At 55.8% G+C, this 25,236-nt stretch overlaps 1 protein-coding gene across 1 annotated transcript in view; it reads left to right on the top strand.

Moving 5' to 3' along the window:
• The window catches only part of NOL4L (nucleolar protein 4 like), a 123,333-nt gene that overhangs the window by 39,079 nt on the left and 59,018 nt on the right, over nucleotides 1-25,236 (top strand). Inside the window, exons 2-4 of the mRNA XM_037043852.1 lie at nucleotides 9,599-9,754; nucleotides 15,562-15,673; nucleotides 24,360-24,469. Of these exons, the coding sequence (XP_036899747.1) occupies nucleotides 9,599-9,754; nucleotides 15,562-15,673; nucleotides 24,360-24,469 (378 nt within the window). The remainder of the gene's footprint in view (nucleotides 1-9,598; nucleotides 9,755-15,561; nucleotides 15,674-24,359; nucleotides 24,470-25,236) is intronic.

Here is a 25,236-nt window from a genome sequence, read left to right as displayed (position 1 = left end):
GCTTAACCATGTGACAGGGTGTGCACTATGTCAGAGCAGGCAAAGAGAGCCATGGCCTTGCCCTCGGGCTGGAATCCAGAGGGTCCAGGTGCTGACCTGAAGCCCCAAAGGTATGCTCGGCGAGGAACTAAGTCTTCCATCCCCCACCCCTGGACACCCTGAACCCCCCACCCAGCCCCCCACTAAAGCCCCTGGGGAGAGGGTCACTGGTCCTTCTGTTCTCATCCCAAAAGCAGCACCCAAGCTGTTCCCTGGCTGAGATGCTGATTTGAAGCTCAGTTTGCATGTCGTTTGCACATTACTCAGCGCATGTCAGAAGGTACGAACATCTCCCTCTCAGGGGAGGGCTGCTGGGCCCCCTGCTCTCCTCCAGACAGCAAAAATGCCAGCCGGCTAGACAGGGAGCTGCGCCCTGGCCTCTGACAGCACCCGCCTGCTGCCACCTCCCCCATTCCCTCCTGGAGCCAAATTTAGGCAGCTCTGCTACTGAGAGATGAGGAAAGCGGAGGCAGGAAACCGGTGAGGTTGGAGGCAGCTCAGCCTTGGCCCTTGAAGGGTGGGGCAGCCCCAAGGGTGCCCCTGTCCCTAAAGCCTTTGGCCCAGCCTCCCCCCATTCCTCCTCCCACAGGAATGCCGGCTGGGTTGGAGAACGCTGGGTTCTCAGTTGTAGCCCAGGGTGCTGGCTACTCTGGCCATGAGGGAGGAGGGAGAGGTGGAGGGAGGGAGGAGGTCATGGCCAGGGCAGTGGGGAAGGGATCAGATAGCCTCAGCCTCCTCCTGCTCCAGACACTGCTGCCACTAGGGACAGGAGCCTGCTCTGCTTCTCAGTACTTCCTGTCCCTCCTTGTCATGCTCCCCACTCCCCCACCAGAGGCCTGACTGTTGGGTTGGGGGCAGGAGGCACAGCTGGGCCTGTGGGGACTGCACTCCCCCACAAAAGGCCCTTATCAGGCCATCTCCTCCTTGGGCTAGTCTTAGGCCTTTTGGTCTTAGCCTACCTGGAAAGTGGAGAGCCTGGCCTAGAATGATTTCCAAGTGGCTACCCTCACTAAGAGCAAGAGTTCTGGGGACAGCTGGCAGAAACTATGGACATGATCGTGGCTTAAGGCCTAGTAACTTCTTAGAAATCTAAGATTTCTCAGGTATGAGTAAGAAAGGCAGCCCTTCACTGACACTGAGACAGGATGTGGTGGGCCGAATACTGAAAGGAGACCTAGACTGGATGAGCCCAGGGTGAAGAAATTAGTGCCCAGTAGCAGGGAGCATGGATCTGATTGCCTGGGTTTGACCAGCCCTGTCTCTCTGTTCTTCGTGACTGTGGGCAAGTTGTTCCAGCTTTCTGTGCCTCAGTTTTCTCAGCTGTAAAATGGGGGTAACAAACCTCTCAGGACTGCTGGGCAAGTGAAAGGAGGCAGTGACTCCTTGGCACACATGAAGTGCATCACCACACCAGCTACCGGTGTCATGGGTGTGATTGTTTTGTCTCTGCGCGGTAGAGAGGCACCCCGGAGCTAGAACGGATGCGGACGCGATGGGGAGGCCCTGTAGCATGGTGATTAAATGGTCTTCGGGATGGGGGTTCAAGGCTTCATGACCCTGGGCAAATGGCCACACCCCGCGGCGCCTTGGGCGGGGAACAGCAAAGGAGCCTACCGCAGAGGGTCTGTGAGGATTACACAGACCAGGCTTTGGCACAGCGCCTGACATAAAGCGGGCGCTCCCTGAAGGAGAGCCGGCCAGATCGAGTGGTACCGCCCCGCACAAAGGACAGGTGGGCAGCGTCCAGGGGGTGGCGGGGCGGGAGCAAGGCAGGTGCGCCGGGAATAGGGGAGGCGGGACTGAGAAGGGGAACGCGAGGGCGGGCGGGCGGGCGCGCGCGCAGCAGGTGCGTGAGGAGTGGGCGGAGCTCCGCGCGGGCGGGGTCTCCAGGTGAGCGGGCGCGCGCCCGGAGGCCGGTGACTAGGGGAGGCGCCCCGCCCGGCCCACCGCGGGAAACCGTCCCTGTGTCTTTAACGCCCTCCTCCTAGCTTCCCCTCCACCCCTTTTGTGCGCACCCCCCCCGCCCCAAGCCAGGCTGCAGCCGAGGAGCCGTCCCCCCTGCACTGACAGCTGGTATCTAATTACTGTGTGAGAATGGAAAGTCAGGCTGTCCCAGCTCGGGGGAGAGGGGATTAACGTCTCCTGCAGAATACACTTCCTCTGGTGGGTTGCCATGGTTACTCTCATTACCTGCCTGCCCGCGAGGAGCCCGCGCGAGCCGCTCCGGCAGGCCCTCCGAACCCGGGCCCGGCGCGCGCGCGCGCCCAGCCACCCCCTCCCTGACGAGGCGCACGCGCGTGCGCCGTGGGGAGAGCGCGAGCCGCCTCACCCGGGCCCCGCGCCGGGCGCCCCGCCCCCGGCCCCCGGCTCCCGCCCAAGCAGCTGTCAGAGGCGCGCGCGGCCGGGTCGGCCCCAGCGAGCGGTGTCAACAGTCATTAGAGCGCGGGCCCCTCCCCTCCCCTTCCAGCCCCTCCACTACCCCCGCCCTGGAGTACGGGGTGGGGCCCGCACCTGGGGCCCCTGCTCGTTAGCGCTCCCGGGCCGCCCGCCGCGGTCCCGAAGGGACCCGCCCACGGGGCTTGCTTGGCTCAGGGCCTCCTCCTTCCGCCTAGACCGACCCCCCTCCCTTCAGCGACCCCATTACCTGTCCTTAGCCGCAGCGCCCAAAGGAGGCGGGTCCCCAGAGTCCTGGAGGGCGCCCCTACGGAGTAGTGGTGACAGCGGTCATTTATAGGTGTGTCGCCCAAGGTGGGCGCTATTTATGTATCATTTGGGTTCCTACTGTCCTCCCGTGAGGTGGTGAAAGCCACTGGGCATATTTTGTAACATCAACACAGGAGGAAAGTGAGGTTCAGGCAGGCCAGCCCTTGCCCAGGGTCAAGGCTGAATTGTCCTTAGGCTTGGGACTTCACCTCTAGAGTACCTCCTTCCTCCTGACACCCCGGAACTAGAATCCCGGCAGTCAGGCCCTGACCTTGGCCTGCCTGAGAGTGACATTAGCAGCTCCTTCCCTCCATTTCTTGACCCTGGCTCCTCTCCTGCTATTGGCCCACTGCACCCCTTCCCTCCTCGCCCTCTCCAGACATCTCAGAGTTAGCAAAACCAAGAAAGGAAAAAAATATTCAGAGCTGCTTGAAGGATATGGCATCTGCTTGAAGGATATAGTGCTGTTATTTGGGGGCCGATCCCAGCTACCTGTCTCTGTGGCCCCGACTGTACATTTGGGTCCCTGGCGTGATTGGAAAGAAGACGGAGATCCAGCGAAGCAGAAAGGAGGTCTTGGAATATGTGAGGCCTATTCCAGATGGCAGGTGCGACGCGATGGCAGCTCCACACTAGCAGTTGGAGGTTGTGCACGGGTGGAGAAGAGGCAGGTGCTCCGTTGAGTGCTCCGTGCCTTGTTTATGTATCTATTTGTTTATGGGGGGGTGTTGTCCTGGGGGTCTCATCCCTCTGCCCCATACAGACCTACAGAGTTCAATGCAACTACGGGTCCTAAAATTCTGGTGTGCATCTTCATTTTGGAGAGATTTCTTTGGTTTCCAGTCAACAGTAGTTAGTATTCATGAGTGACAGAAACGTAAATACTGTCTTTGTCCCATTTAAGCAATACCCATATCTCAATGATGTGATTGCCCTTTACAAATGATGACTGGCTTCTGTTGGGGATTATAAGGAGAGAATTCTGGAGATTTGGAGGAGGGTCTTCATTCTGGTTTCTATTCTTTTTGTCCTCTCCATTCTGTGTCGATTTGAAATTTCTCTCCACCTTTTTCCTTTCCATCTGAGGATCCTTTGCAGGAGGCTGGCCCCTGCCCTTCAGTGACCTTTCAGTCCTGCCAGGAGTTGGAATGGGACTTTATAGCAGCCCCCCAGAACTGCTACCCAGCCTTCCAAAATGCTGGTTGGTCCTGCCTGATTTCATCACAATGTGGTTTGAGGGACAGGGGCAGAAGTTAGGAAGAGCATGCAGTTCATGTTTGCAGTAGCCTCTGCCCACGAGCTCAGCCACTTAGCCCAATGGCCCAGACAAGACGGAGTGGCGTCCCCACATTGGCCTGTGCATTCCGCCCCCTGAAGTCCTGGGCTCCCACACAAGTGGTCATCAGAGGTGTGTTTCCACTGGGATGGGTTGTGCTAACTGACCTTCCCCTCTGATGGCAATGCTGTTGATTGTTATGCTGGGTCTGAAATGCACCAAAAAGGTGCATCCTAAGGACTTTCTCTGTGGTTTGTCTCTCTACTGTAGGGGCCCCGTTGAGAAATGTCCCCACTATGTAGCCACACCCTTTCAACCATAGCTTCTTCACTGCTGGAAGGCACACACTGCTTGTATAGTGATGGCAGTGCACGAGATGGCCTGCTGGTGGCCCGAAACAGGGAGCCCACCTTCACGAGTATATAACTATCTGCAAGTGGCTTCAGGGTTCCAGTGGAAATGACAGGATGCAATCCATTAGCATTTGGACCTCACCTGCCATAAAGGGCAGGGGTCCCTTTAACTGGCTTCCTGGGAGACCGACAACATGCAGTCAGACTTAGGAGCTCATCGGAGGGATGACTCCTGACAATAGCTCTTGAGGCCACCCTGGCACAGGCCTGTCTAGTGGCCTGGTAAGACACGCTGTCTGCCTTGTAGGTCTGCAGCCCTGGGTGTAGCAGCCTTCCTTGTGCTGAGCATTCAGATCATTGGAGGAAAGTGAGGGAGCCAGAAGAGATCTATCAAAGGATGACCTGCTTAAGTATTAATTAATGGTGCCAGGGAGGACTTGAAGATCTGATGCCAGGAGGCTGGGCACTCCCGCCCTTTCTATTCATAATCCACATTAAGTTTCTGAGCAGATATTCTGAGTTTCTGCTAATGTTATCCAATAAGATTCTTTTATTCTCACCATTAGGAAAATTGGCCTTCATTGGAGAAGAAAACATTAATATGTTAGGTCTAGAAGCACAGAACCTGTCTGTATTTAATGAGTCAATGCCAATTCCCCAGTGGTTACCTTCCTGTCTTCGATCATAGACATTTCAGCCAGCGGTTCTCCAAGTCTGTTGTGTATCAACATTATTTGGTACATTTTAAACCCCCCATATTTGATAGGCCTTGGTTGGGGCCTGAGAATTGGCATTTCTAACAAGTTCCCAGACAATGCTGATGCTGATGCTGGTGACCTAGGGACCACACGTTGAGGACCACTGTTCCAAATACTCTGAAATATCAGTAGTGTTTAAGTAGACATCTGGTGATTTCTTCAATGACTTGTAACCCGGCCCTCAGTTTAGAATCCAAATGGGCTGGATTTAAGAAAGATGGCACTGTCCAAGAAAGTTAGTGGCTCCACACATTTTAAAAAACAATTGCCATGTTTAAGTTTTGTTGCCCTGGGTCTGCCTGGCTGTTTGGAGTTAGCTGGTTCCAAAGGATGGAGTTTGTTACCATGGTGATATCTTTCCCCATTTAGGAAGGCCCCAGAGGTTTGTCCTCCACAACTGACCGGGTGTTTTTTCATGGCTTTTCCCATGGGGTGCTACAGGGTTCCATGCCATCACTCCTGGTGGGTGTTTCCAGGAAGCTGGGGATAGTCAGGAGGCTCCAGGCCCCCTCTTTATCCAACCTGTAAACGAAGCGAGCTTCCTTTGTCAATCCAAGGCCCAGTGTGCAGAGGGCAATGGATTAGATTAAGCTCATTTGGGCACAAAGCAGAAGTGGCTGGCAGGGGCATCCCAAGGCTGTGAGGAAGGTGCTTTCCGCTCCCTTAATTAGCAGCTCTGGCCTTGGAGAGCTGTGTCTGGTTTCTCGGCTCGGGAAGGCATGCCTCTCCTTCAGCATTTAGCATGAAGGTTATTACCTCTATGGATGCAGGGCATGGCAGAGACGTCTGTGGCACGTGACTGCCATGGGATTTCTTTGTTCTCCTGCCAGGGTTCTCCTTGAGGGCCACACAGATATCCTGGTGTTCTTCCCTTAGGGTGTAGCACACATGGTGACCAGGTGGCCACAGCTCAGCAGAGGACAGTTCAAGGTGTGGCTCTGCATACCTGGTGTGGGGTTGAGCTCTGGCTGCCTTCTCCTTTCCTGTGCACATCTGGGCAGTTGGGATAGGCCAGTCACGGGACCCGGGTGTGAACATCTGGGGACGTCACAATCAACTTTTACGCAGGGGACTACTACAAATGTCCCCCTGAAGTGTTTCTCTGGGATAACCTTATGGTCCCACTGGACCAGGTGCAAAGCTGTGTTGCCCGTGTCTGCCCCAGAATGGAGGTGGGAAGCTGGGACAGACACAGGACAGGCAACTGGGCTTGTCCCACTGTGTAATGCGGGTTGGTCAGTCACACCTTGACCTTAGGAAAGCTCATCCCAAGTTTGTGTGACAGCCTTAGTGTGTAATTTAGGACTTACAGAAGACAGCGTCTCCTTTTGGGGTGGGTGTTACCTCAGGGGACATGTCCTATAACCTGAATGGAGGGCCAGAGATAAGAGCAGATTCCTAAACATAAAATGTTCAAACTCGGTGGGTCTGAAGGGAAGAGACGGGCATTTACAAGCTTACATGTGACAAATGCCTGATGTACATTCTTACATGATCTTTGGAACATCCAGCTAGGACATCTTAGGCCCCTTTCACAGGAGAGGAAACCGAGGTTCATGAGGTTGAGAGGTGAGCTGCCCCAGGTCTCCCAGCTGATTGGGGAGCACTTTCCATTTCACTGAAGGCACTGTGTTTCACCAGATTTTCTTTCTCCATTCCCACCAAATTGTATCCACCTTTTTCAGAAGTATCTGTGGCCTGAAACAATTTTAAGAGCAGACAGGGCTATTTACTTTTAAGCAGCTAAATCCATCGTTATGACTCTAGATTCAGATTATCAAAATGTTGTGGAATGACCCACTATACTCTCTTTCTCTTTTTAAAGATTTTATTTATTTATTTTTAGAGAGGGGGAAGGGAAGGAGAAAGAAAGGGAGAGAAACAGATCGGTTGTCTCTCGCACGTCCCCAACTGGGGACCTGGCCCACAACCCAGGCATGTGCCCTGACTGGGAATCAAACCAGCAGCCCTTGGGTTTGCCGGCTGGCACTCAATCCACCGAGCCACAGCAGCCAGGGCTACTTTTTAAATATACACTTTTAAAATCAAGTTTTCACAGACATACAGAAAAGTACACAGATAAGTGTTCAGATTAATGGCTTTTTATACTGAACACATCTACATTACCACCCCCAGGTCAAGAAATGGAAACCAACTTATATTTTCATTCTTAAGGTTCTTGTGTGTGCTTTTGCCAATGTGAACCTCTAGTTAGAAGTCTCTTATTACCGACCTGTTGTAATATGTGTCCCATCCAGCTCTGTCACAGCAATTTGAGGACCCCTCAGTTGATGGGTAGTTAGAAGTCAGCTGGTGAATGGGTTAGACACTGATAAGCCCTGTTTTCAGGTGACCCGGCACGTCAGAGGGGGCCTTCAGATACCCCCAAGAAAGAGGAAGCAGTACCTCCTGATAGGGTTTAAGAGCAGGAGAGCCAGGGAGTTGTGCAGCTCATCTCCTGAGTGGGGCTCAGGGAGGCCAGGGAGGTCGCCCACAGCCTCCAGTAAGGAAGGAAGCAAGCAGCTGCACAGTCACGCCAGCTATGTGCTGCTACCTGAGAAGTCCCCATTGAGATGGATCCTCACCAGGGAGGAAGCCATTGCAAGACAGCCTGCACAGGGCCTGTGAGGTCACCGCCCATGGCCACCACTCACAAATACTGCCACTAGCTCTAGGGTGTGGGACCCTATACCCCAGCTTCCCTTCCTCCCCCCATTTGCTCTCCAGTGGGTCCCTGGCAAAGAGACAACCGTGTTCGGCCGTCGGGGCGTGCTGGGAAAGCTGCTGGGTAAAAGTAAACGCTGTCTGTGGCCAGATGGTAGTGTGAGCAAGGATCCCACTCTGCCCAGTCTCTGTTCGCCTCAAACGACAAAGACTGAGGTACTGAGCCAGCTGTGCAGTTACCAAACCAGTCGCCACACCACAGGCAGCTTCTGACCCTAACAATCTGCCAGGCTTGCCACGTGCGGCCCTATCGTCGCTAGGAGAGCCTTGGTAAATGGCGGAACACTTCTTAATGACAGTGTTTGTCCAGCAGCTCCTATGGGCTGGATCGGCGCTAAGTACCCCACTCGCATCTCCTTTATTCCCTTCGTAGCTCCTGGGAAAGGCGCTTCTGTTGTCCCTGTTCTCCAGATAAAGGATCTGAGGCTCGCAGAAGCAAAAGAGCTGCTCGGGTCACACCACCTCTTAAATGAGGGGCTGCATTCAAAGTAGGGGAGAGTGTACCTAAGCCACACCACCTGGCTGCCAATTACGACCCGTCAGTCATTCCGTAGGTGCACACTGAGTCCGCAGTGTGTCAGGCCTCGTTCTAGGTGTTGGGGAGACGGCTGTGAGCTAACAGGTGGAGCCTGCGCCCTCACAGAGCTGACGGTTCTTGACCAGAATCCTTTGAGGAAGAGTTATCTTAGAAATTTGTGTTTCAGGAACTTTTAGAGAAACGCCTTTTTCTTAAATTCCTCCCCTAGCTTCCTCTTCATCTTTGAAGCCCCCCAAAGCCCTCCAAGTCCCCCCTTAGGGAGACGGTAGCTGAGAGCCAGGCATACCTGAGCCTCTGTGTAGCCCTCGCCCTGTGAAGAAGAAACTCCCTTAGCAGTCCGGTCCCTTAAGGACCCTGGCCCGTCCTCGCATCCCCCCAGCCTTGCATCCTCCCAGCCTCACGCCCCGCAGTCTCTCCCTGTCTCCGTGCTGGCCCTACCAGTAAGGGAGGGCAGGTGTGGACCCAGCAGCTCCTGTGCTGAAGGACCCACTCTCAGTCCTGGCACACCTTGTCGGGGCCAGCTGACAGCACTCATGCCAGCCTGACAAGGCTGGGGGGAGCGGGCATCCCGCTCCCTCGGCCCTGCCACCCCCACGTGGCCTTGTGCCTGGTATTCTCGACATCACACACAAAGAGCCCGGGTGCTGCTGCTGGCACTCAGCTGCTGGAGTGGGGAGGGCGGCCGTGGTGAAAAGCTCTTCTGAAAGGCCAGGGTGGAGGCAGGAGTCACCCAGGTGATCCAAGCCGGTCCCCGGGGACCCCAGCCCAGGACCACAGTGAAAGGTTACTGCTAATTGGCGGGCTCCTGATGGGGCCGCATCTATTTAGCACTCCCCCCTCCCCAGAGACTTCCAGGATGGTCTTGGCACAGCGTGTGATTTGAGAGCTCCCGCCTGAGTCTGGCACAATCTGTCTGAAATTGTGAGCGTGGAGCCTCTTGGTCTTTTCATTTGTATTTTTGTCGTTGTCGTTCCCTGCCCATTGTTTCCAGTAGGTTTAGTAGCAGCAGCCACCCTGACTCTGGTACCTCCCTGGGGCCCCTCCCAGTGGGCTCCTTCTCCCCAGCCCTTCCCCCCACCTACCATCAGGGGCCTTGCAGGAGTCAGGGCAAAGCACTGTCCTGCCCCGACCCACCTCTCGGCCTCGGGGCCCAGCTCTCACCCCGCCATCATCCCTGACACTAACACAGCTCTCCACCCTGTCACAGGGGGCAGATGGCCTGTCGGAGCCGGAGGGCATCTCTCTGAAGCGGGTCGCTGTGGTGGAAGATTTCTTTGACATCATCTACTCGATGCATGTGGAGAGCTCAGCGGAGCCAGGCAAAGCCCCCAAGCACGCTGGGCAGAAGAAAACCTACCGAGCGGTGAGATTTCTGCCCCTTTGCCTCTGCTGGCAGCCCCAGGCCTTGGCAGGAGGCCATGGGCTCCGCACATGTTGGGCGGGGGCGGGGCAGGGAGCTGAGGCGTGATGAAACGGCCTTTGGGGACCCAGGGGGGCACAGGGCAAGGGCATGGCAGGCAGAGAGGGCCCTTAGGGCCCGGGGGCGGGTTCTGTGGTCTGCGCACAAAGGAGAAGCAGGTTGAACAGAGTGGTGGGGTGGGGGGCAGGAGGGAAGCCCTTCTCTCCCTGTTTCTGCTTCACTCATTTCCTCCCCAGCCCCTGCAGCTTGCACTGGGGCTATGGGGGGTGGGAGGTGGCTAGATTATTTCAATCGCAAGGGCAAACGCTTCCCTGGCATTTGCTGTGTGCCAGGCCTGTCCTGAATGCTTTCTGTGTGTGAGTTTTTTGATCCCCTACTGCCCTGTGAAGGCAGAACTGGGAGTTCCCCCGGGGAAGTCTGAGGACCTGGTTCCCAGCCTCAAGGAAACCAGTTTGATTTGGGGTGGGGAGTTCTGAGAACAAAGCCAACACACAAAAAATGAAATGTCTCTAAGACGAGCTTTGAGGGAATAAGAACCTGGGTACCTGGGTGTTCGGCAGAGGCACCTCCAGATACTGCACTAAGTCAGGGGGCTTCATGGGAAAGGGGGCATGTAAACCAGCATTCTAAGCTTTGGGAAGGCAGAGGGGGCAGAGACGGCCAGGTTGCTAGGGCCAGGAGACCTCATACATGGGGCGGTAGAGAGGATGGTGGCCGGAGCCTGCGGGGTCTGACTGCGTTCTGGTCCCATTGCCCCCTTGACCACCGCCCCCCCCCAGCCCATGCACAGTGTCTGTCTGGTGCCCACCACGAAACCAGGACAACCAAGCACTTGGTGCTCCTATGAGCCTGACAGCCGTCCTGTGACAGACGCTGGTCCCATTTCACAATTAAGGAAACTGAGACCCAGAGCACTGAGATTCCTGTCTAAGGTCACACAGCACCTGAGTGGCAGTCAGCCTGTGTCCTCGTGCCCCCTGTGTGCTGACTTTTTCTTTGCCTTCCTGGAGGACGTTCCTCTCTGTGTCTGGGCTTCCCTACCCCAAAGTCTTTGTTCATGTAGCCTTGGGCTGCAGTGGAGGTGGCCTGTACAAGCCTGTAGTTTCTACATATGGCCTGATTTTTTAACAAAAATCCAACAGTTTGATGTGTCCTTGTTCTGAGAAGATGGCCTTTGCCCTAAATGAATCTTAAGGATGGACTCTTGTTCCAGGGACGTCAGAGAGGCGAGGGGTCAGCTGAGGGAAGCAGATGATGGGACCATCTGGCCCACCCCCCCTGCTTCTGAGTTCACTTGGGAAAGGACGTGTGGGAAGGGAGCTCTGAGGGTATTTCTGCCAGTGGGGCCTGGGCGAAGGAGGGCCGCCCAGGCCGTGTCGATGAGACCCAGCACGTCTGCTCCGCACCAAGTTTGCCAGTGCCGGACAGGTAGCACACGCCAGGCCGAGCTCAGCACCCCCCAAGTGCCAGCTCTCTGGGCCTCTGCACGTATGAAGGCTGTATGCATGAGGCAGGGGCTGTAAACGGAAAATGGAGCTCAGAGAGATGTATAATCCGCCTGAGGTCAGCCAGCTGACATGCAGAGCCAGGCAGCTGGCTCCAGAGCCTGCACCCTGACCACGACATCACGTGCCTTTCTGCACACCCCTGTGGCCAGCCAGTCGGGCCAGTGACTTGCTCTGTTGCCCAGGTAGATGGGCCTGAGCCAGCCAGACCATGTGATCTTCCTGGTCCCCTTGGTGCCCAGTACCAAGCCTCACCTGCAGGCACTCTCTGGGTATTTATGAAGGCCCGGGGCTGTGGCTTCCATGCTGTGAAGAGGGCAGAGCCAGGCTGGTCCTGGCAGCATTTTGCGTCCCTGGGCCAAGTGGACATCTAGCCCTTTGCTCTGCATTTCCTGGCTTCTTGTCCATATGCCCGCCGCGTGCCCCACTTCCCGCTGCCCAGCCTGGAGCTGGCACATGACTGGCGGCGAGCCAGCTGGGCTGCGCACAGAGCTGGAATTTCAGCAGCAGGGCCAAGGCTGAGTGGAGCAGGCCAGGGGCCCCCTGCAGTGGGTGTGAGGCCAAGGGGGCCACGGCACCTCCCTCCTCTCCTGTGTGCTTCCTCTCCCTTCCCCCTTTCTCCATCTGTCACCCTTCTCCATGCCACCCTTTTTCTTTCTGGGGGGTGGTACCTGGATGTTTTTGTCTCCCTCTTTACATCTATCTGCTGCCGTGTCTTCAGTCCAAGCCTGGCGCTTTAGCCTCGCTGGTAGACGTGCCCCACCTCATCCGGGCCTGTGGAGCAGGGGATCCCGAGGAAACTGTGTTGACCGCGGCAGGAAGGCCTAGCCGGGCACCACAGGGTCTGCGTGGGCTTGGCTGAGGGCCTTAGGGACCTGTCTCTCTGTGTTTGGCCAGACCCGAACCCCGGGACTGCCTCATCACCTCCAGGGCACCTGGGGCTTTCAGCTCCTTACCGTCCAGGGTGCCTGCAGGAAGTAGGGAACTGAACAGGAGATGGGTGAGCTTGCCCAGGGCATTAGAGGCACATTCTTCAATGGGAAAAAGAACTTTCTGGCATCTGCCGCTGTTCAGCAGTGGATCAGGATCAGGTAGTGAGCTTTCTGAAGCTGGAGACATGTGAGCAAAGGGCAGATGGCCATTTACAGTGGCTAATGCAAGGGGAGTCCCACCTCGGATAGGGAGCCCCCGCCTTACTTTTTGCCTCTGTTGCAGGGTGACGTAGGGGCCAGAGGGTTCCAGGGGGGCTCGCCAATGCCAGGGTCTGGGAAGGGTTTCGAGTGGTTCTGCAAGTTCCCAGAACCTACACTGAGGACGGGTCCTCTTTCAAGGGGATTTTCTGGTGTCTGCACCCATCTGAATCAGAGGGAGCCGTTTGCTCCCTCCCTCCCTCCCAGGGTGCTGTAGATGAGATCGGGTTCCAGAGTCCGGATCTAGACGCCCAGACCACTTTGGAGTTGGGGCCAGATGTGGTCAGTAGCTACTCCAGGCCCACCACGTGCTAATCCACCCGCAGGGCAGGAGGAGGATCTTGTAAAGTGGTGCAAATCCCCCCAATTGGCCTCATCTGTCTTTGTCGGCCTCTGAGTTGGGGAGCGAAATGGAGCCTCACAAGTCAGCGACTCCGCAAATAGCTTCTGCTCTTCCTGCCAACAAAATCTCTCCCTGTTTGTACCACTAGGAAACACACGAAAGGTGACTTCACAGACGAGTCCCAGGGCCGGGGCAGGAGGCCGCCCAGGGCAGCGAAGGGGAGCTGGGTGCAGATGGGAGCTGGAGCTTCCCCACTGTAAACGCAGAGGCTCTATCTTTATCTGTTTCGTGTTTTGGGCTTCAGCATAGGAGTCTATTTCCAGAACAGTGCTTGTAGCTCTAAAACATCGGAAAACCACCATCCCACTGACTAGAGCATCTAGTGGAATTGTCCTCCTCATTTCAACGCAACCTGTGGTCCCACGGCCTTGTGCGCCGTGCAGTCCAGTGGGAGTTCCACCTCTCATGTGGACAGGCCAGGAGGGTAAACCAAAAGATGCCCGCAAAAGGTTGCAAGCCCAGTGAGGGAGGCCTCCCCTCCGTGCGTGTCCCTGTGGCAGTGCAGCGCTGGCTGACGCCCCACGGAGCTCTCAGCAAGGCCGCAGACATTCCAGCCATGCAGGGCACAGCTTCCCTCCCTGGCCTTTATACAGCTCCCAGGACTTCTCACCTGTCTGCCTTTGGTCCGCCCCTTGCATCCCACTGTGGAACTCGCCGGGCCACAGGGGCATAGGCCCAGCACTGCCCCTGCGTGTGGTACTCTAGCTAGCCTTTGCGAGGCCAGGAGACTGGGGCCATGGTTCTGGGCCCTGGTCAGAGCCCTCCCTGAGAACAATTCCTGTACCCTCAGTGGGCCAGTGGGCAGCCCTCCGCTGAACAGCCAGGCCGGGAAAACCCTCCCTGAGCCCTATAAAAATGACTTCTCTGTCCAGGGGCAGGTGAGCTCCATGTAGAGAAGTAAGGCTATCCCTATGGGGTGAATCTCCCTTCCTTTTCCCAGTGGACAGTGACCCCGCCCCAAGTCCTCTGCTCAGCAGTTCCGAGGCCTGACCTGGAATGCCATGCCTCTCAGCACCTGTGAGGTCATCTGTTGGCCCAATTAAGCCATAGCCCTTCCTTTGACCAGCAGACACGCTCTCCCTTGCCCTTTTACTCCTACAGCCATTAGCCCTTGCGCAAGGCCTATCCCTCCCCACCCTACAGGCCCCCGAGGGTGTTCTTCCCTACGTCTTCCAGGAATTTCCAGGCTGGGATGAAGATGTGCATGTGGGTGGCAGGAAAGCCCTCACCCCTCAGCCCTTACGGCCAAGGAGGACTGGTACATCACTGCCCATCACCTTCCCACCCACCAGTTCTAATCAGAGACCAGGGTTTTGCCCCCATCCTTGACCTCCAAAGGAAGGCAGGGAATGTGGAAGGGAGATAACTCATCAAGGAGCCTGCTTGCTCTGCAGAGCATCAAATCAGCTGAGAAGTAACAACTGTGTCACCAAAATTGACCGTGATTGCAGCGGGCCGCCAGGCAGGAATGGCCCCTGGATCTGGAGCTGATCCTCTGGGGGTCTGGCACCTGCAGTGGCCCAAGCCTCCCATTCCCCCACCCCAACCCCGCCCACTCCACCCCACCCTACCCAGCCCCCTGGCCACCACAGAGGTGGAGCACAGCGCCTGTGCATCCCTAAGGAGCCGCTGGGCCAACTTTCCCAGATGGGCTGCGGCAAGGACCATGGAAGGCTGGAGTGATGCTGCCCCTTAGTGGAGAGGAGTGGGAGGGCCGGGCTCTGGGAAAGGTGCAAAAACCAGCTGCTGGACAGCTATTGGCCTCAGCCAGAGATCCTGGGCGGGAGGAGTCCCTCTAGGCCCCTCAGGCAGAAAAACCAGGGCCAGCGGGTTCCTCAAAAGTCAGAGCAAGAGGAAAGGGCTGGGCTTCAGGACCCATGGCCCACCTGCCCCCTCCCTCACCCAGCCTCTTTCTTGTGTTCTCTGCCATGCCCCCTCTCTCTTCTCCCTAGCTGGGGGAGGCCCTCTGGAAGCAGGTATAGGGTGGTGTGACCTGGAACACGGGCTTTAGTCTGGCACGGCCTCTGAAGAGCTGTGTGACCTTGGGCGAACACGTTCACCCCTCTGGGCCTCATGACCTAACCTGGAACACGGGTGTCCTAAGAGCCTGTCCAGTTTGAAAAATCTGATCCCTTGGCATCAGCCTTTCACATCTCTCCCTAAAAAGGTTCTTTGTGAATTATTGCAGGAAACAGTTCATAGAGCCTTTGGTTCTGTCTTTGGACCCAGAACCTGTGGATATATAAGTGGGTCTCGGTTTATCCATCTCTAGGAGGGAAAATTGTTTCATCCTTCCATAGAGCAATATTTATAAGCTCATTTTTCAGTACCAGCAAGAAAATGTTCTGAGAGGAATATTACTTATTAGAATATAGGTTAAAGACTAAATAATGTTTAAATGCTTTTTAAAAAATTTCTAAGCTCCTTTAATCAAAATTTTAAAAACAAATGGCTTTCTACAAAAGTACTGACTCATCTCCATGGCCGCGCATCGAAGACACCTGCCCCTTACTTCTCAAATCCCTGCCCTTCCTGGCAAAGGCCAAGTGCCTGCCACCAAAGCTCAGCCCCCACCCCCCACCCCGTGACCCACTGACTAAGCCGCCCCTCCCCCACGGAGCTGTATGACGAGCACCCTTCTTTCCCCCTCAGATTGCGGAGACCTATGCCTTCCTTCCGCGAGAGGCTGTGACCCGGTTCCTGATGAGCTGCACGGAGTGTCAGAAGAGGATGCACTTTAACTCCAACGGCCTGGAGCCCAAAGGTAGGGGGAAGGTGGGCGCTGGAGGCTCGCTGTGGGGTGGGGGGGGGCTGTGCAGAGAGGGGCTCTCCCACCAGAAGGGCCTGCCCTTTGCAGGCACAGGCAGAGAAGCGCAAGCCCAGCTATGGTCCCGATTCCCAAGGCCAGTGTGGGTCCCTGGGGCTGCCCGGAGAGCCTCGTTTTGTCTTGTTTTAAACCAACAGCTCATGCCTACTGCACTTCAAGGCCCAGGCCACATCCCCTTCTCCCACCGAGGTCCTGGAGAGAAACGTCCACCTCACCCCATTCCCTAAGCTCTGTGGTTCTTGCCACCCAGGTCTTGCCCTCCGTGGTGTTCCCGTGGGTTTGGTCTTGCTGAGCCCTAACACGGCTCTCGTACAACAGGAGCACAGCCCTCAAAGCGTCAAAGTGCTCACCCTCCTACCCTGTAGCCACATACCTGCCAGTAGTGGGTCCTCCCTAAGGGTCTGTCCCTCTCTGTGCACAAATCGGAAATCTGGACAGGGGGTGAGGATCTAAAAGGCCAAGAGCACTGGTGACCAGCCAGAGTTGGTCCCTTGGACCGACATCCATGCTCTCCAGCCCTGCCCTTCACAGTGAGAGGCAGCAAAGACCCCCACTTTAGTCCCCCTACACGTGGAAGCTGAACGTCCCAGAGGCCTCCAGTAAATATCGGGCCCATCTGTTCACAGGTGGCCTTGGCACAGTGAGATGGGCTGGTGCATTTGACTGGGGTGATGTAACTCTGTCCCGAGGAACGGTGCCCACGTGGGCGATTTGTCAGGCCTTCTAGGCCACTCCTGCAAGGGTTGCTGAACTCCATGGGTGTTTTGCCGGGGGATGGAAATAGACTCGGAATGAAGGGTGAGCCTTTTATTCAGGTGGCACCCTCCAAATCTGGGGAAGGGAAAATCAGCAACGAAGCCTGAGTGGGTGACCATAGAGGAACTGGAGCTCGGGAGCAGGGTGCGGTTTCCTCTCATTCTGGTTGTCTCTGATGCCCATGAGCAACTTTCGACACCAGCCACCTCATCAGATCCAGAGGCTTTCCTGCCCGTGGGGGCCATTAGGCCTCGGCTGCTTCATCAGGTACATCGGAGAGTTTCTAAAGCTCGAGGGACAGAACAGATCTAGTTATTCCCTTAAGTGCTGGATTCCTGGGTTAGGAGCAGGGTCTCTAGGGCCACACTGGATGAGTTCGAATCCCAGCTCTGCAGCACAGTGGATGTGTGTCCTGAACAAGCGACTCATGTCTCTGAGTCTAAGTCTCCTCATCTGTGAACTGGGGTTAACAACGGTAGCTACCACTGGGGCTGATGAGGTTTGAGACTTAGTGCCTGTACCTGGCCCAGCGCAACCATGCAGGACGGGTGACCGGTGGCTGTGGCAGTTATTGAGGGAACGCTGGAGGCTACAGTGAGGCTCCTGCCCCTCGTGGCCTGGCCCTGGCCCACCAGCTGCAACCCCTGGGCCAAGGCAGCATTTGTTACCCACAGATGGGCCAGGAGTGCTTTCCCTGCTGCATTCCCCAGCCTGCCTGGATCTGGGTCCCAGGGGTGCCCACCCATCCACCTTTCCCCTCCTGTTCTGTCCTAATCGTTTCCATAGCAACTGGGGGAGTCAGGCAGAATCTGCTCACCTGGGAGAACAGAGGCAAGGCCAGGGAGAGCCGTGTTTGTGGGCTGCTCTGGGGCATCTGCAGGCTCCATCTCTGCTGCTCCCTCGCTCCCCGCCGGCAGGGAGGACGCACTCGCCTCCCCCACTCCTCAGGGAGGGCCGCGAGGGCCCCAGCACCGCAGTGCACTCTTCCTCATCCCGCACTTCTGCGTGGCGTGGCCGGGAGGGCGATGCCAGCACAGCAGCAGCCTGTCTCTCTCCTGTTTCTTCTTGCTGCCACCACCCCAGGGTAGAAGGAGGGAGGGGGAAGATGGGAGGGAGGGGGAGAGGGAGAGAGCACAGCCTGGAAGGAGCCGCCCAGAATACAAACCAGCTCTGTGGGCTCTGGGCTGGAGCCTCTCTTTCCAGGGGCTCGCTCCAGGCAGGACAGAGGGCAGACAGCACGAGGCTGTGCCTTGCCCTCCTTGTGTGTCCTTGGGTGGATTGCCACTTCTTTGTCCTCAGGAGCTGAGCTTTCCACGCAAGGAACAGGGGAGACACTGGGGGAGCAGGAGGCAGCGTGGCTGCTGGAAGCTCAGGCCGGCCCTGGTGTGCCAGCCTGTTCCCTGCTGTGTGTCCCTCAGCGCCTTAGAGGACCTCTCAGAGGACCTCTCGTGAGCCCGTGAGGTGTCTGTCCTGGTTTACAGCCGAGGGAACGAAGCACAGAGGGGTGTTGTGGTGAAATTGCTTGTGCAGTTTCCCAGAAGGCAATAGAGTTTATGTTCTCATCAGTAAAATGGGAATTACATCTTCTTCTGGGGACTGTTGTGAAGGTGCATTCTGATAAGCAACCATGCTCTGCGGGACGCCTCCGTGCAGTGGGAACTTGAACCCGTACCCCGTGTGGCTATACACGGGGCCCAGACACAAGGCTGCCAGTGTGCAGGTGGTCCCACGGGGGGACACACGGTCACCCCACCCAGGTGAGCACCCTGGGTCCACAACCCGGGCGCTGAGCAAAGGGAAGAGTTTGGTGTCTGGCAGCTGCCCTTGGAGAGCCTGAGAATCTGAAAGGCTTGCCTGTCTGCTTAATGGCCAGAGGCTCTGAGTGCCTGGACCACCCTTGCCAGCTGGCAGGTTCTCCCTTCTCCTGCCCCCGCCGAGAGCCTGGAGATCCTATCTCTGCCGGCCATGCTGCCTCTCTGCACCTACCCCTCTTTCATGAGCGCCCCTGCCACGCCAACCCGCCCTGATCCCTCTCCCACACCTCGCCCGCCCACAGGAAAATCAGAGCCTGCGTCTGGCCTCAGAGGCAGGCCCTGTGTTCCTGTCCCGGGAAGGTGGGGCAGGAGGGGGACAGGGAACAGGATGGAGACTTCTCGAGGGGCTTCTGGGAGAGCGCCTCCCTTCCTGGCCCAGTGTTAAAAAGAAAGAAAGGAAGCCAAGCAGCCTGCCCTGCTCAGCGGTTTGTCCCCGGCAGAGTGTGGGGCCCTGGACAGTCCCAGGCCCTCCCCCAGCGCCAGGAGCACAAACAAAGGAGGCTGCTGAGGATCAGGAAGTCCGAGGATGGGAAATTCCAGGGCCTCCCGCCTCCACGCTCTTCTTCTACCAGCCCCTGAGCAAGTCCAGGTGGGGAGGAGACAGAAAACTAAAAAACCGGTGGGTCTTCGGACCAGCCCTGGCTCCTGGGGAGAGGGGCCTCTGGGGGCGCGTTTCTGTTTTCTCTGATGTGACAAAGTATCATTTGTGTGGCTGCAAACCAGGAGTTAGCAGTGGGCAGTGCTGGTCACCTATAGAAAGATTCCTTTCTCCACGACAGAGTCGTCCGCTCAGATGGAGGCTGCTTTGCAACCAGGCCCACACGCCTCTGTGTGGTTCCCAGCCCCCTCATGCCCGACTCCTCCAGATCCCCCTCTTCCAGCCCGTTCTTTTGCCCCTGCAGAGGCTTCATGCTGGCGGCCTGCTGGCCTGTCCTCTCCCAGCTCTCATCCTCACTGACTGGGTGGTGTGTGAGGTTACCTTGCCTCTCTGCATGCTGCTGAATCTTCTGTAAGAGGGGATGTTAATACTAGCGCCCACCACATGGAATTCCTGGAAGCACGAAGCAGAAGGGTCTGAGCGGAGCTCCTGGCGAGTGCTCAGTAGCTGTCAGCTGAGTGATTGAACACAAGTCCTGCTCAGATCCTCTCTCCACAGGGCCGCCTTGAGGGCCTCCTCCTCCAAGCTCTATTGGACTCGCCAGCAGTCCCAGCCTGCTGAGCACGGGGACCGCACCTACAGGGCTCCCCCGCCTTCCCCACCCTGAATGCACACACATCAGGGCTCCCCGAAAACTTGCTGATCCGCCGATTTACTTCCCTCCTAAAGAGGCTGTTTTCATCACCATCTGAGTTGGCCCCAAGCCCCGATCTCTATTTCCGAATCTGAGCCCCACAACAGGCTGGCTGGTCTCAGGGCTCCTCTGTGCCAGGCCTCCGTCTCACGCATGTCCTTCACACCCGGCTCTGCCTGGGACAGCTCTTGCCACTGGCACGCAGAACCAAGGGGCTCCTCCGTTCTGCAGGTGAAGCTCATGAGAACTGCCACCTCGAATTCCATCTGGAGGAATGAAGGCCACTACTTCTGCTGAAATATGCACTGATTAATGAATGCCATTGGAGCCCAGCTGTGGAGGTCAGCCCTCAGCTCAGCCTGTGTGGCTTGGCCTGGGTAAACCCTCTGCGTCACTGATTATTTTCAAGGTCTGTAAAACTAGGCCTTGCACTTGGGCTCGTTTCAATTTTCCTTGGCAAAGAGGCGCTGAAACATTTCTTTGGGTGGTTCCACTGCCTCTCTCACCAGCAGCCTGCCTGATTATTTCAGCTCCGTGACCCTCGCCAGCTCCTACCTCCGCAGAGGTATCAGGTTAGTTGTGGTGGCTCGAGCACGGCCACCGCGTGTGCTGACCGCAGCAGGGGCCTGCCCTCCCAGCAAAGCCCAGGGAAGCCACCTCTCCTCGTTCGCATGCCCATCTCAGGGCCTCTCCAGCCTGGCATTTATCTCACCTGTGGGCACCTGACTCCTGCACGGAGCTGCCACCGGCCCCCACTCCTTATCTCTTTCCCACTAAGCCGATCCTCTCCGTGTGCAGCATTTATCGCCTCCGGAGCTGCAGGGCTCCCCACTGCCAGAAATACCTGCCTGCCTTTCTCTTTGGGCCGAGTTCTGACCTCCCGCAGCCAGCTGTCTGGCACATTCCCTCGCCTGGAATGTCCCCTGCCCACCAAGGTCCTGCCTCCCCAACAGAAGTCTCACTTCGAGAACTGCACACGCGAGCACGTTGCTGCATGCCCCCCATGGATGAGTGTGTGTGTGTGCGTGCTTTGGGATGCCCCAGCTTTCCCAGACAAGGGCTCCTGCCTCTGCTTCTTGAGCCCTGCTGGCTCACCGCTGGGCACCAGGAGCGGCTTCTGATCTGTGGACACGCCGCGGAGGGAATGGGACGAGGAAGACCCCTTCTCCCACCTCCCAAGAGTGCCACGTCAGCCATTTTTGTTGTTGTTGTCCTAAACCAAGCCCTACTTGGCTTTATTAAAGAGACTTTCTCATAGTGGCCGTGGCATTTCAGGCAGGACATGGGTGAACCTCAGGATAAGGACCTAGCGCCTGGCTGTCGTGGATGACCACACACTGAGTTGCTGGGACATCAGGGAAGTCTTCGCTTGTGGCTCTGACTGGGAACCCTTGGGTGAGGGGGTCCCTTCTCACACACCGTGTCGTCTAACAGCTTTTCACCAGAAACCCCATCTTTGAGGAGATGAAATGGACACGGCAGAATCCTCCGTCTGAAGGCCCGTGATCTGAACAAAAACTGTGGCTGTTTTGAGCGGCACCATCTTGCTGTTGTTGCTGCCATGTCTGCCTCACATGCTGCACCCAACCCCATCGATTTGGGGGGCAAGGTCCCAGCATGCACCTGGGTTTGAGGAGGCCAAGTCTGGGTTGACGGAGGGGCAGCAAGAAAAGGTTGCGAGAGCCCTGGCTGGCGTAGCTCAGTGGATTGAGCGCGGGCCTGCGAACCAGACGGTCGCGGTTCGATTCCCAGTCAGGGCACATGCCTGGGGTGCAGGCCGGTTCCTTGCAGGCTAACTACCAGCAGGGGACACACAAAAGGCAACCATACATTGATGTTTCTCTCCCTCTCTCCTTCCCCTCTAAGATAAGTAAATAAATAAAATCTTAAAAAAAAAAAAGAAAGAAAAGGTTGCGAGGACACTGGAACACACTTTAGCTTCCCCACAGCATTGAGTGTCTGTGCATTTGTGTCAGAGGACCCTTCCGCCACCAAAGCAAGAAGGATTCTTAGAAGAAAAAAAGTTTGGTCCATTTCAAGCCGGTTTCTGAGAATTTCTCTATTAGTGATATTTACCTCTTCTTCCAGAACAGCAACCTTCCGAAAAGAGCACAGAAATTGTGTGCGTGACAGCACTGCTTTAAAAAGCTAAACAGAGTCTGCATTTCTGTGAATTTGATAAGAAATGCTATTTAGGCTGGGCAGCCACCAGGTGCATGCCGCCTCCGAATGGTGCCTCCGTCCCCTGGTGAGGGCCCCGTTTTCTGCGGGGCTGTTTCTCTCCTGGCTGAGAAGGAACTCCCCTTCTCCCCTTCAAGTGGCTTCCTCCCTCTCATCTGCAGGGGGCTTTTTTTCTTTATTCTTTTTTTTAGATTTATTTATCTTTAGAAGAGAAGGCAAGGAGAGGAGAGAAATATCAATGTATGGTTGCCTCTCGTGAGTCCCCTGCTGGGAACTGGCCTGCAACCCAGGCATGTGCCCTGACTGGGAATCGAACCACGATCTTCTGGTTCACAGGCCCGCGCTCAATCCACGGAGCTACATCAGCCAGGGCTTTTTTTTCTTTATTCTGGTAAAATATTTATAATGTAAAACTTGCCAGTTTAATAATTTTAGGTGGACAGTTTAGTGACTTTGTATTCGTGTCGTTGAGCAGCCATCACCACGATCTATTTCTAAAACCTTTCTGTCCCCCAGACAGAAAGCACGTGCCCAGGAAGCAACTCCCATCCTGTCCCCTGACAGCTCCACTCTACTTCCTTTCCCTGTGAGTGTGTCTGTTCCAGGTATTCTACTTACCCTATTTTTTGGACTGTAAGATGCACCTTTTTTTTTACCACATTTTTTGCTTCAAAATTCACCCCCCTCCCCCGATTTTCCTCCTCTAAAACCTAGGTGTGTCTGGGGTCTGCACCATAAGACGCATCTAGGTTTTAGAGGAGGAAAATATTTTGAAGCAAAAAGCATAGTAAGAAAGTGCATCTTATAGTCCAAAAAATACGGTAAGTGGAATCACACAGTATTTGTCCTTCTGTGTCTGGCTTCTTTCACTCAGCATAGTGTTTCCAAGGTCGCAAGGGCCTTTCCGGCCTGAGCTCCAGTGCTTGTGCAGCAAGCAGGTTTCAGCAAATCACTTCAGGCATCCTCTGCATTCCTCCCCCTTGACCCTGTCCCTTGCTTCCCCCTCAGCCTATCTCTTGGACATGGTGGGTGACAGTGGCAGGCAGGCTCTGGCTCATCCAGGAGTCACTTACACACTCAAGTCCCAGCTCAGGAACTCATGAACAGAACTAGGCACCAGGGAGAACTTTGGTTCGAAAACCTGGAGCCCTGGAAGTGGGAGGAAGGGCCAGAGAACAGATAACCAAGACTATTTCCCCAGGGGGAGGGCGAAGCAGGGTCATGTGACTCTGTGCCTGAAGGAGCTGGGCCCCAGCAGGAGGCTGCAGGGTGTCGAGCTGGTCATTGCAGAAGACCCCCAAAGGAGGAGTTGGACCGGGGAGAAGTGACAGGCTCCCTTTCAGCTTGCTGCCCGTCTTCCTGGACTCACTCCTGGGCCACTTCCCCCTTCCCTGCACGCCGCCCACAGTGGTGCTTAGGTGCAGAACCGTTGGCTGGGCAGTGTCCTTGCAGGAGGCATCTTGGCCAGAGATCTTAAGAGTTACCGAATATTCCTACCCTTCGACCCATGAATTCCATTTCTTGGAATCTGTTCTAAACAGGAAACGATCAGAAATTTGGACCAATATCCACACACAAATATGTTCCTTGCAGTGTTGTTTATAATTGCCAACAATAGGAAACAGCATAAACAGCCATTCATAAGGAAATGACTTCAGTAAACTATGATAAAACAGGACATGGCTATAAAAATTATATTTGAAAAGCAGAACAAGATTTTTGGTGGGGAAGGAAATGCCTATGACAAAATGTTAAGCCAAAAAAAATTTTTTTAAGCCGAGTCCAATTTTCTGTGTGGTATTATGATATCAAGGACATAAAGAAGAGAAATCACAGGGAAAAAATAAACAGAAGCATATGCCAAGCTGCTTAGTGCAATTATGGGGTTTTTTATTTTTCTTTACATCTTTCCACACTTTGCAAATGCTCTACAAAAAGAACACACGTTACTTTGATCTTCAGGACAGCAAAGCAATAAATGGGAAGAACAATGTTCCATGTGATGAAGGAGGAACCTCAATTTGGGGGGTGGGGGCCCAGAGCTGTAAGCCATATGGCACCTGGGGGTGCTTTTGGGGGGATGCTGTGGGGGTAGGAGATGGGCGGGGTGGCAGCGGCACCTGTGCACCAGGAAGAAAGTTGCCTTAGGTCAGGGCTGGGAACGTAAATGCCTTCAAGGGCCTGGCCAGCATCAGAACTGAGTGAAGATGTACAGAACAATAGGGAGTGGTAGGGACTACAGCACAACGGAGAGCACACACCCTGTCTGAAAGAAGGGGCTGCTGCACAGCCACGTGGTCCTTCGCCATGTGGGATTATGGGCCCTGTGTGGCCAGACCTTCCGTTCTTTAAATGTGAACTCTCATACTAAACACTGGCACCTAACAAACACATTTTCAGTGCCATGCAGTCCACATCTATGGGCCAGATATGGTGGGTGAGCTGCCCATTTGTGACCTCTGGCCTGTTCTTTCCTCCTCTCAGGCTCTGGTGAGTTCTCCTTGTGGGTGACAGGGTGTGCCACCCCACTGGTGGCCCGAAGCACAAGCTGAAAGGGGTTCCTTTTGTTCTTTCTGCCAGAAAACGAGCCTCCCTCTCCTCTGGTCTCCGGGATTATTGATTACAACATGCCCCTCACCTCCACGTACCTGAAGCAGATGAAGTTGCGTGTGATGAATTCCCAGGAGCAGGTAAGGCGTCTGTCCCCCCTTACCCCACCTGGAGGTGTCGTAACTTGCCTGGATGTGGTTGATCCTTCCCAAGATGTGGGGCCACAGCCTGTGTCAACACGAAATCAAAGAGGCCCTTATCTGGTTATCTGGGCCGTGCAGTCTGGGCTGAGAGGGGAGGGAAAGAATGTGTTTCTAGTTAAAGGGTCTGCTGGGCAGACAGTCTCGCTGGGTCTTCAGTGAAACCCAGGGAGCTCAGGCTTCACAAAACTTTCCCCAAGGGCAGGGACCAGGGAGGGGGAGGGTAAGAGCCGCAGACCGTGGCTGCTGGGTGGTTCTGTCTCTGCTGTGCCCTTTGTCTGCTACATCACTCACCTCCTTTCCCCAGGGAGAGAAAAGAGGAGGGGCCCTGGCTGCCAGCCTTGGCCTCTGTCACTCCTGGGGCCCAGACATGCCAGGAGGATGGGTGTTGGCGGGTGGCCTGAGTAAGATAAGGCCCCCGGCTGTCCAAGACTCCCAGGCTGTGGATTGCCAAGGGTTGTCAGGCACCACCGTGGAAACAGGCTATTAAAAGAAAACCACTCTGTCCGCCTGCCTCCCCACAGTCCACCCTGTAGCCCTTTGCAAAGAGAGTAGCCTGACTTTCAAAGGAGGACGGGTGAGTGCCGCCTCCTTCCTCCACCTCTGCCTAAAACCAGGGCGGCAGGCAGCCTCTCACTTCCGGCTCCAAGTGTTCTCATTGGCTGTGACACCCGAGCCCTCTGCGTCCTTGTGGCCTGACCAGGGGA

This window comes from Sturnira hondurensis, unplaced genomic scaffold (assembly GCF_014824575.4).
Source record: "Sturnira hondurensis isolate 20B ecotype Veracruz unplaced genomic scaffold, ASM1482457v3 Scaffold0004136, whole genome shotgun sequence".
Taxonomy (NCBI): Eukaryota; Metazoa; Chordata; class Mammalia; order Chiroptera; family Phyllostomidae; genus Sturnira; species Sturnira hondurensis.
Note: the sequence above shows the minus strand (reverse complement) of the source record. Positions and strands in the feature narration are given on the sequence as shown.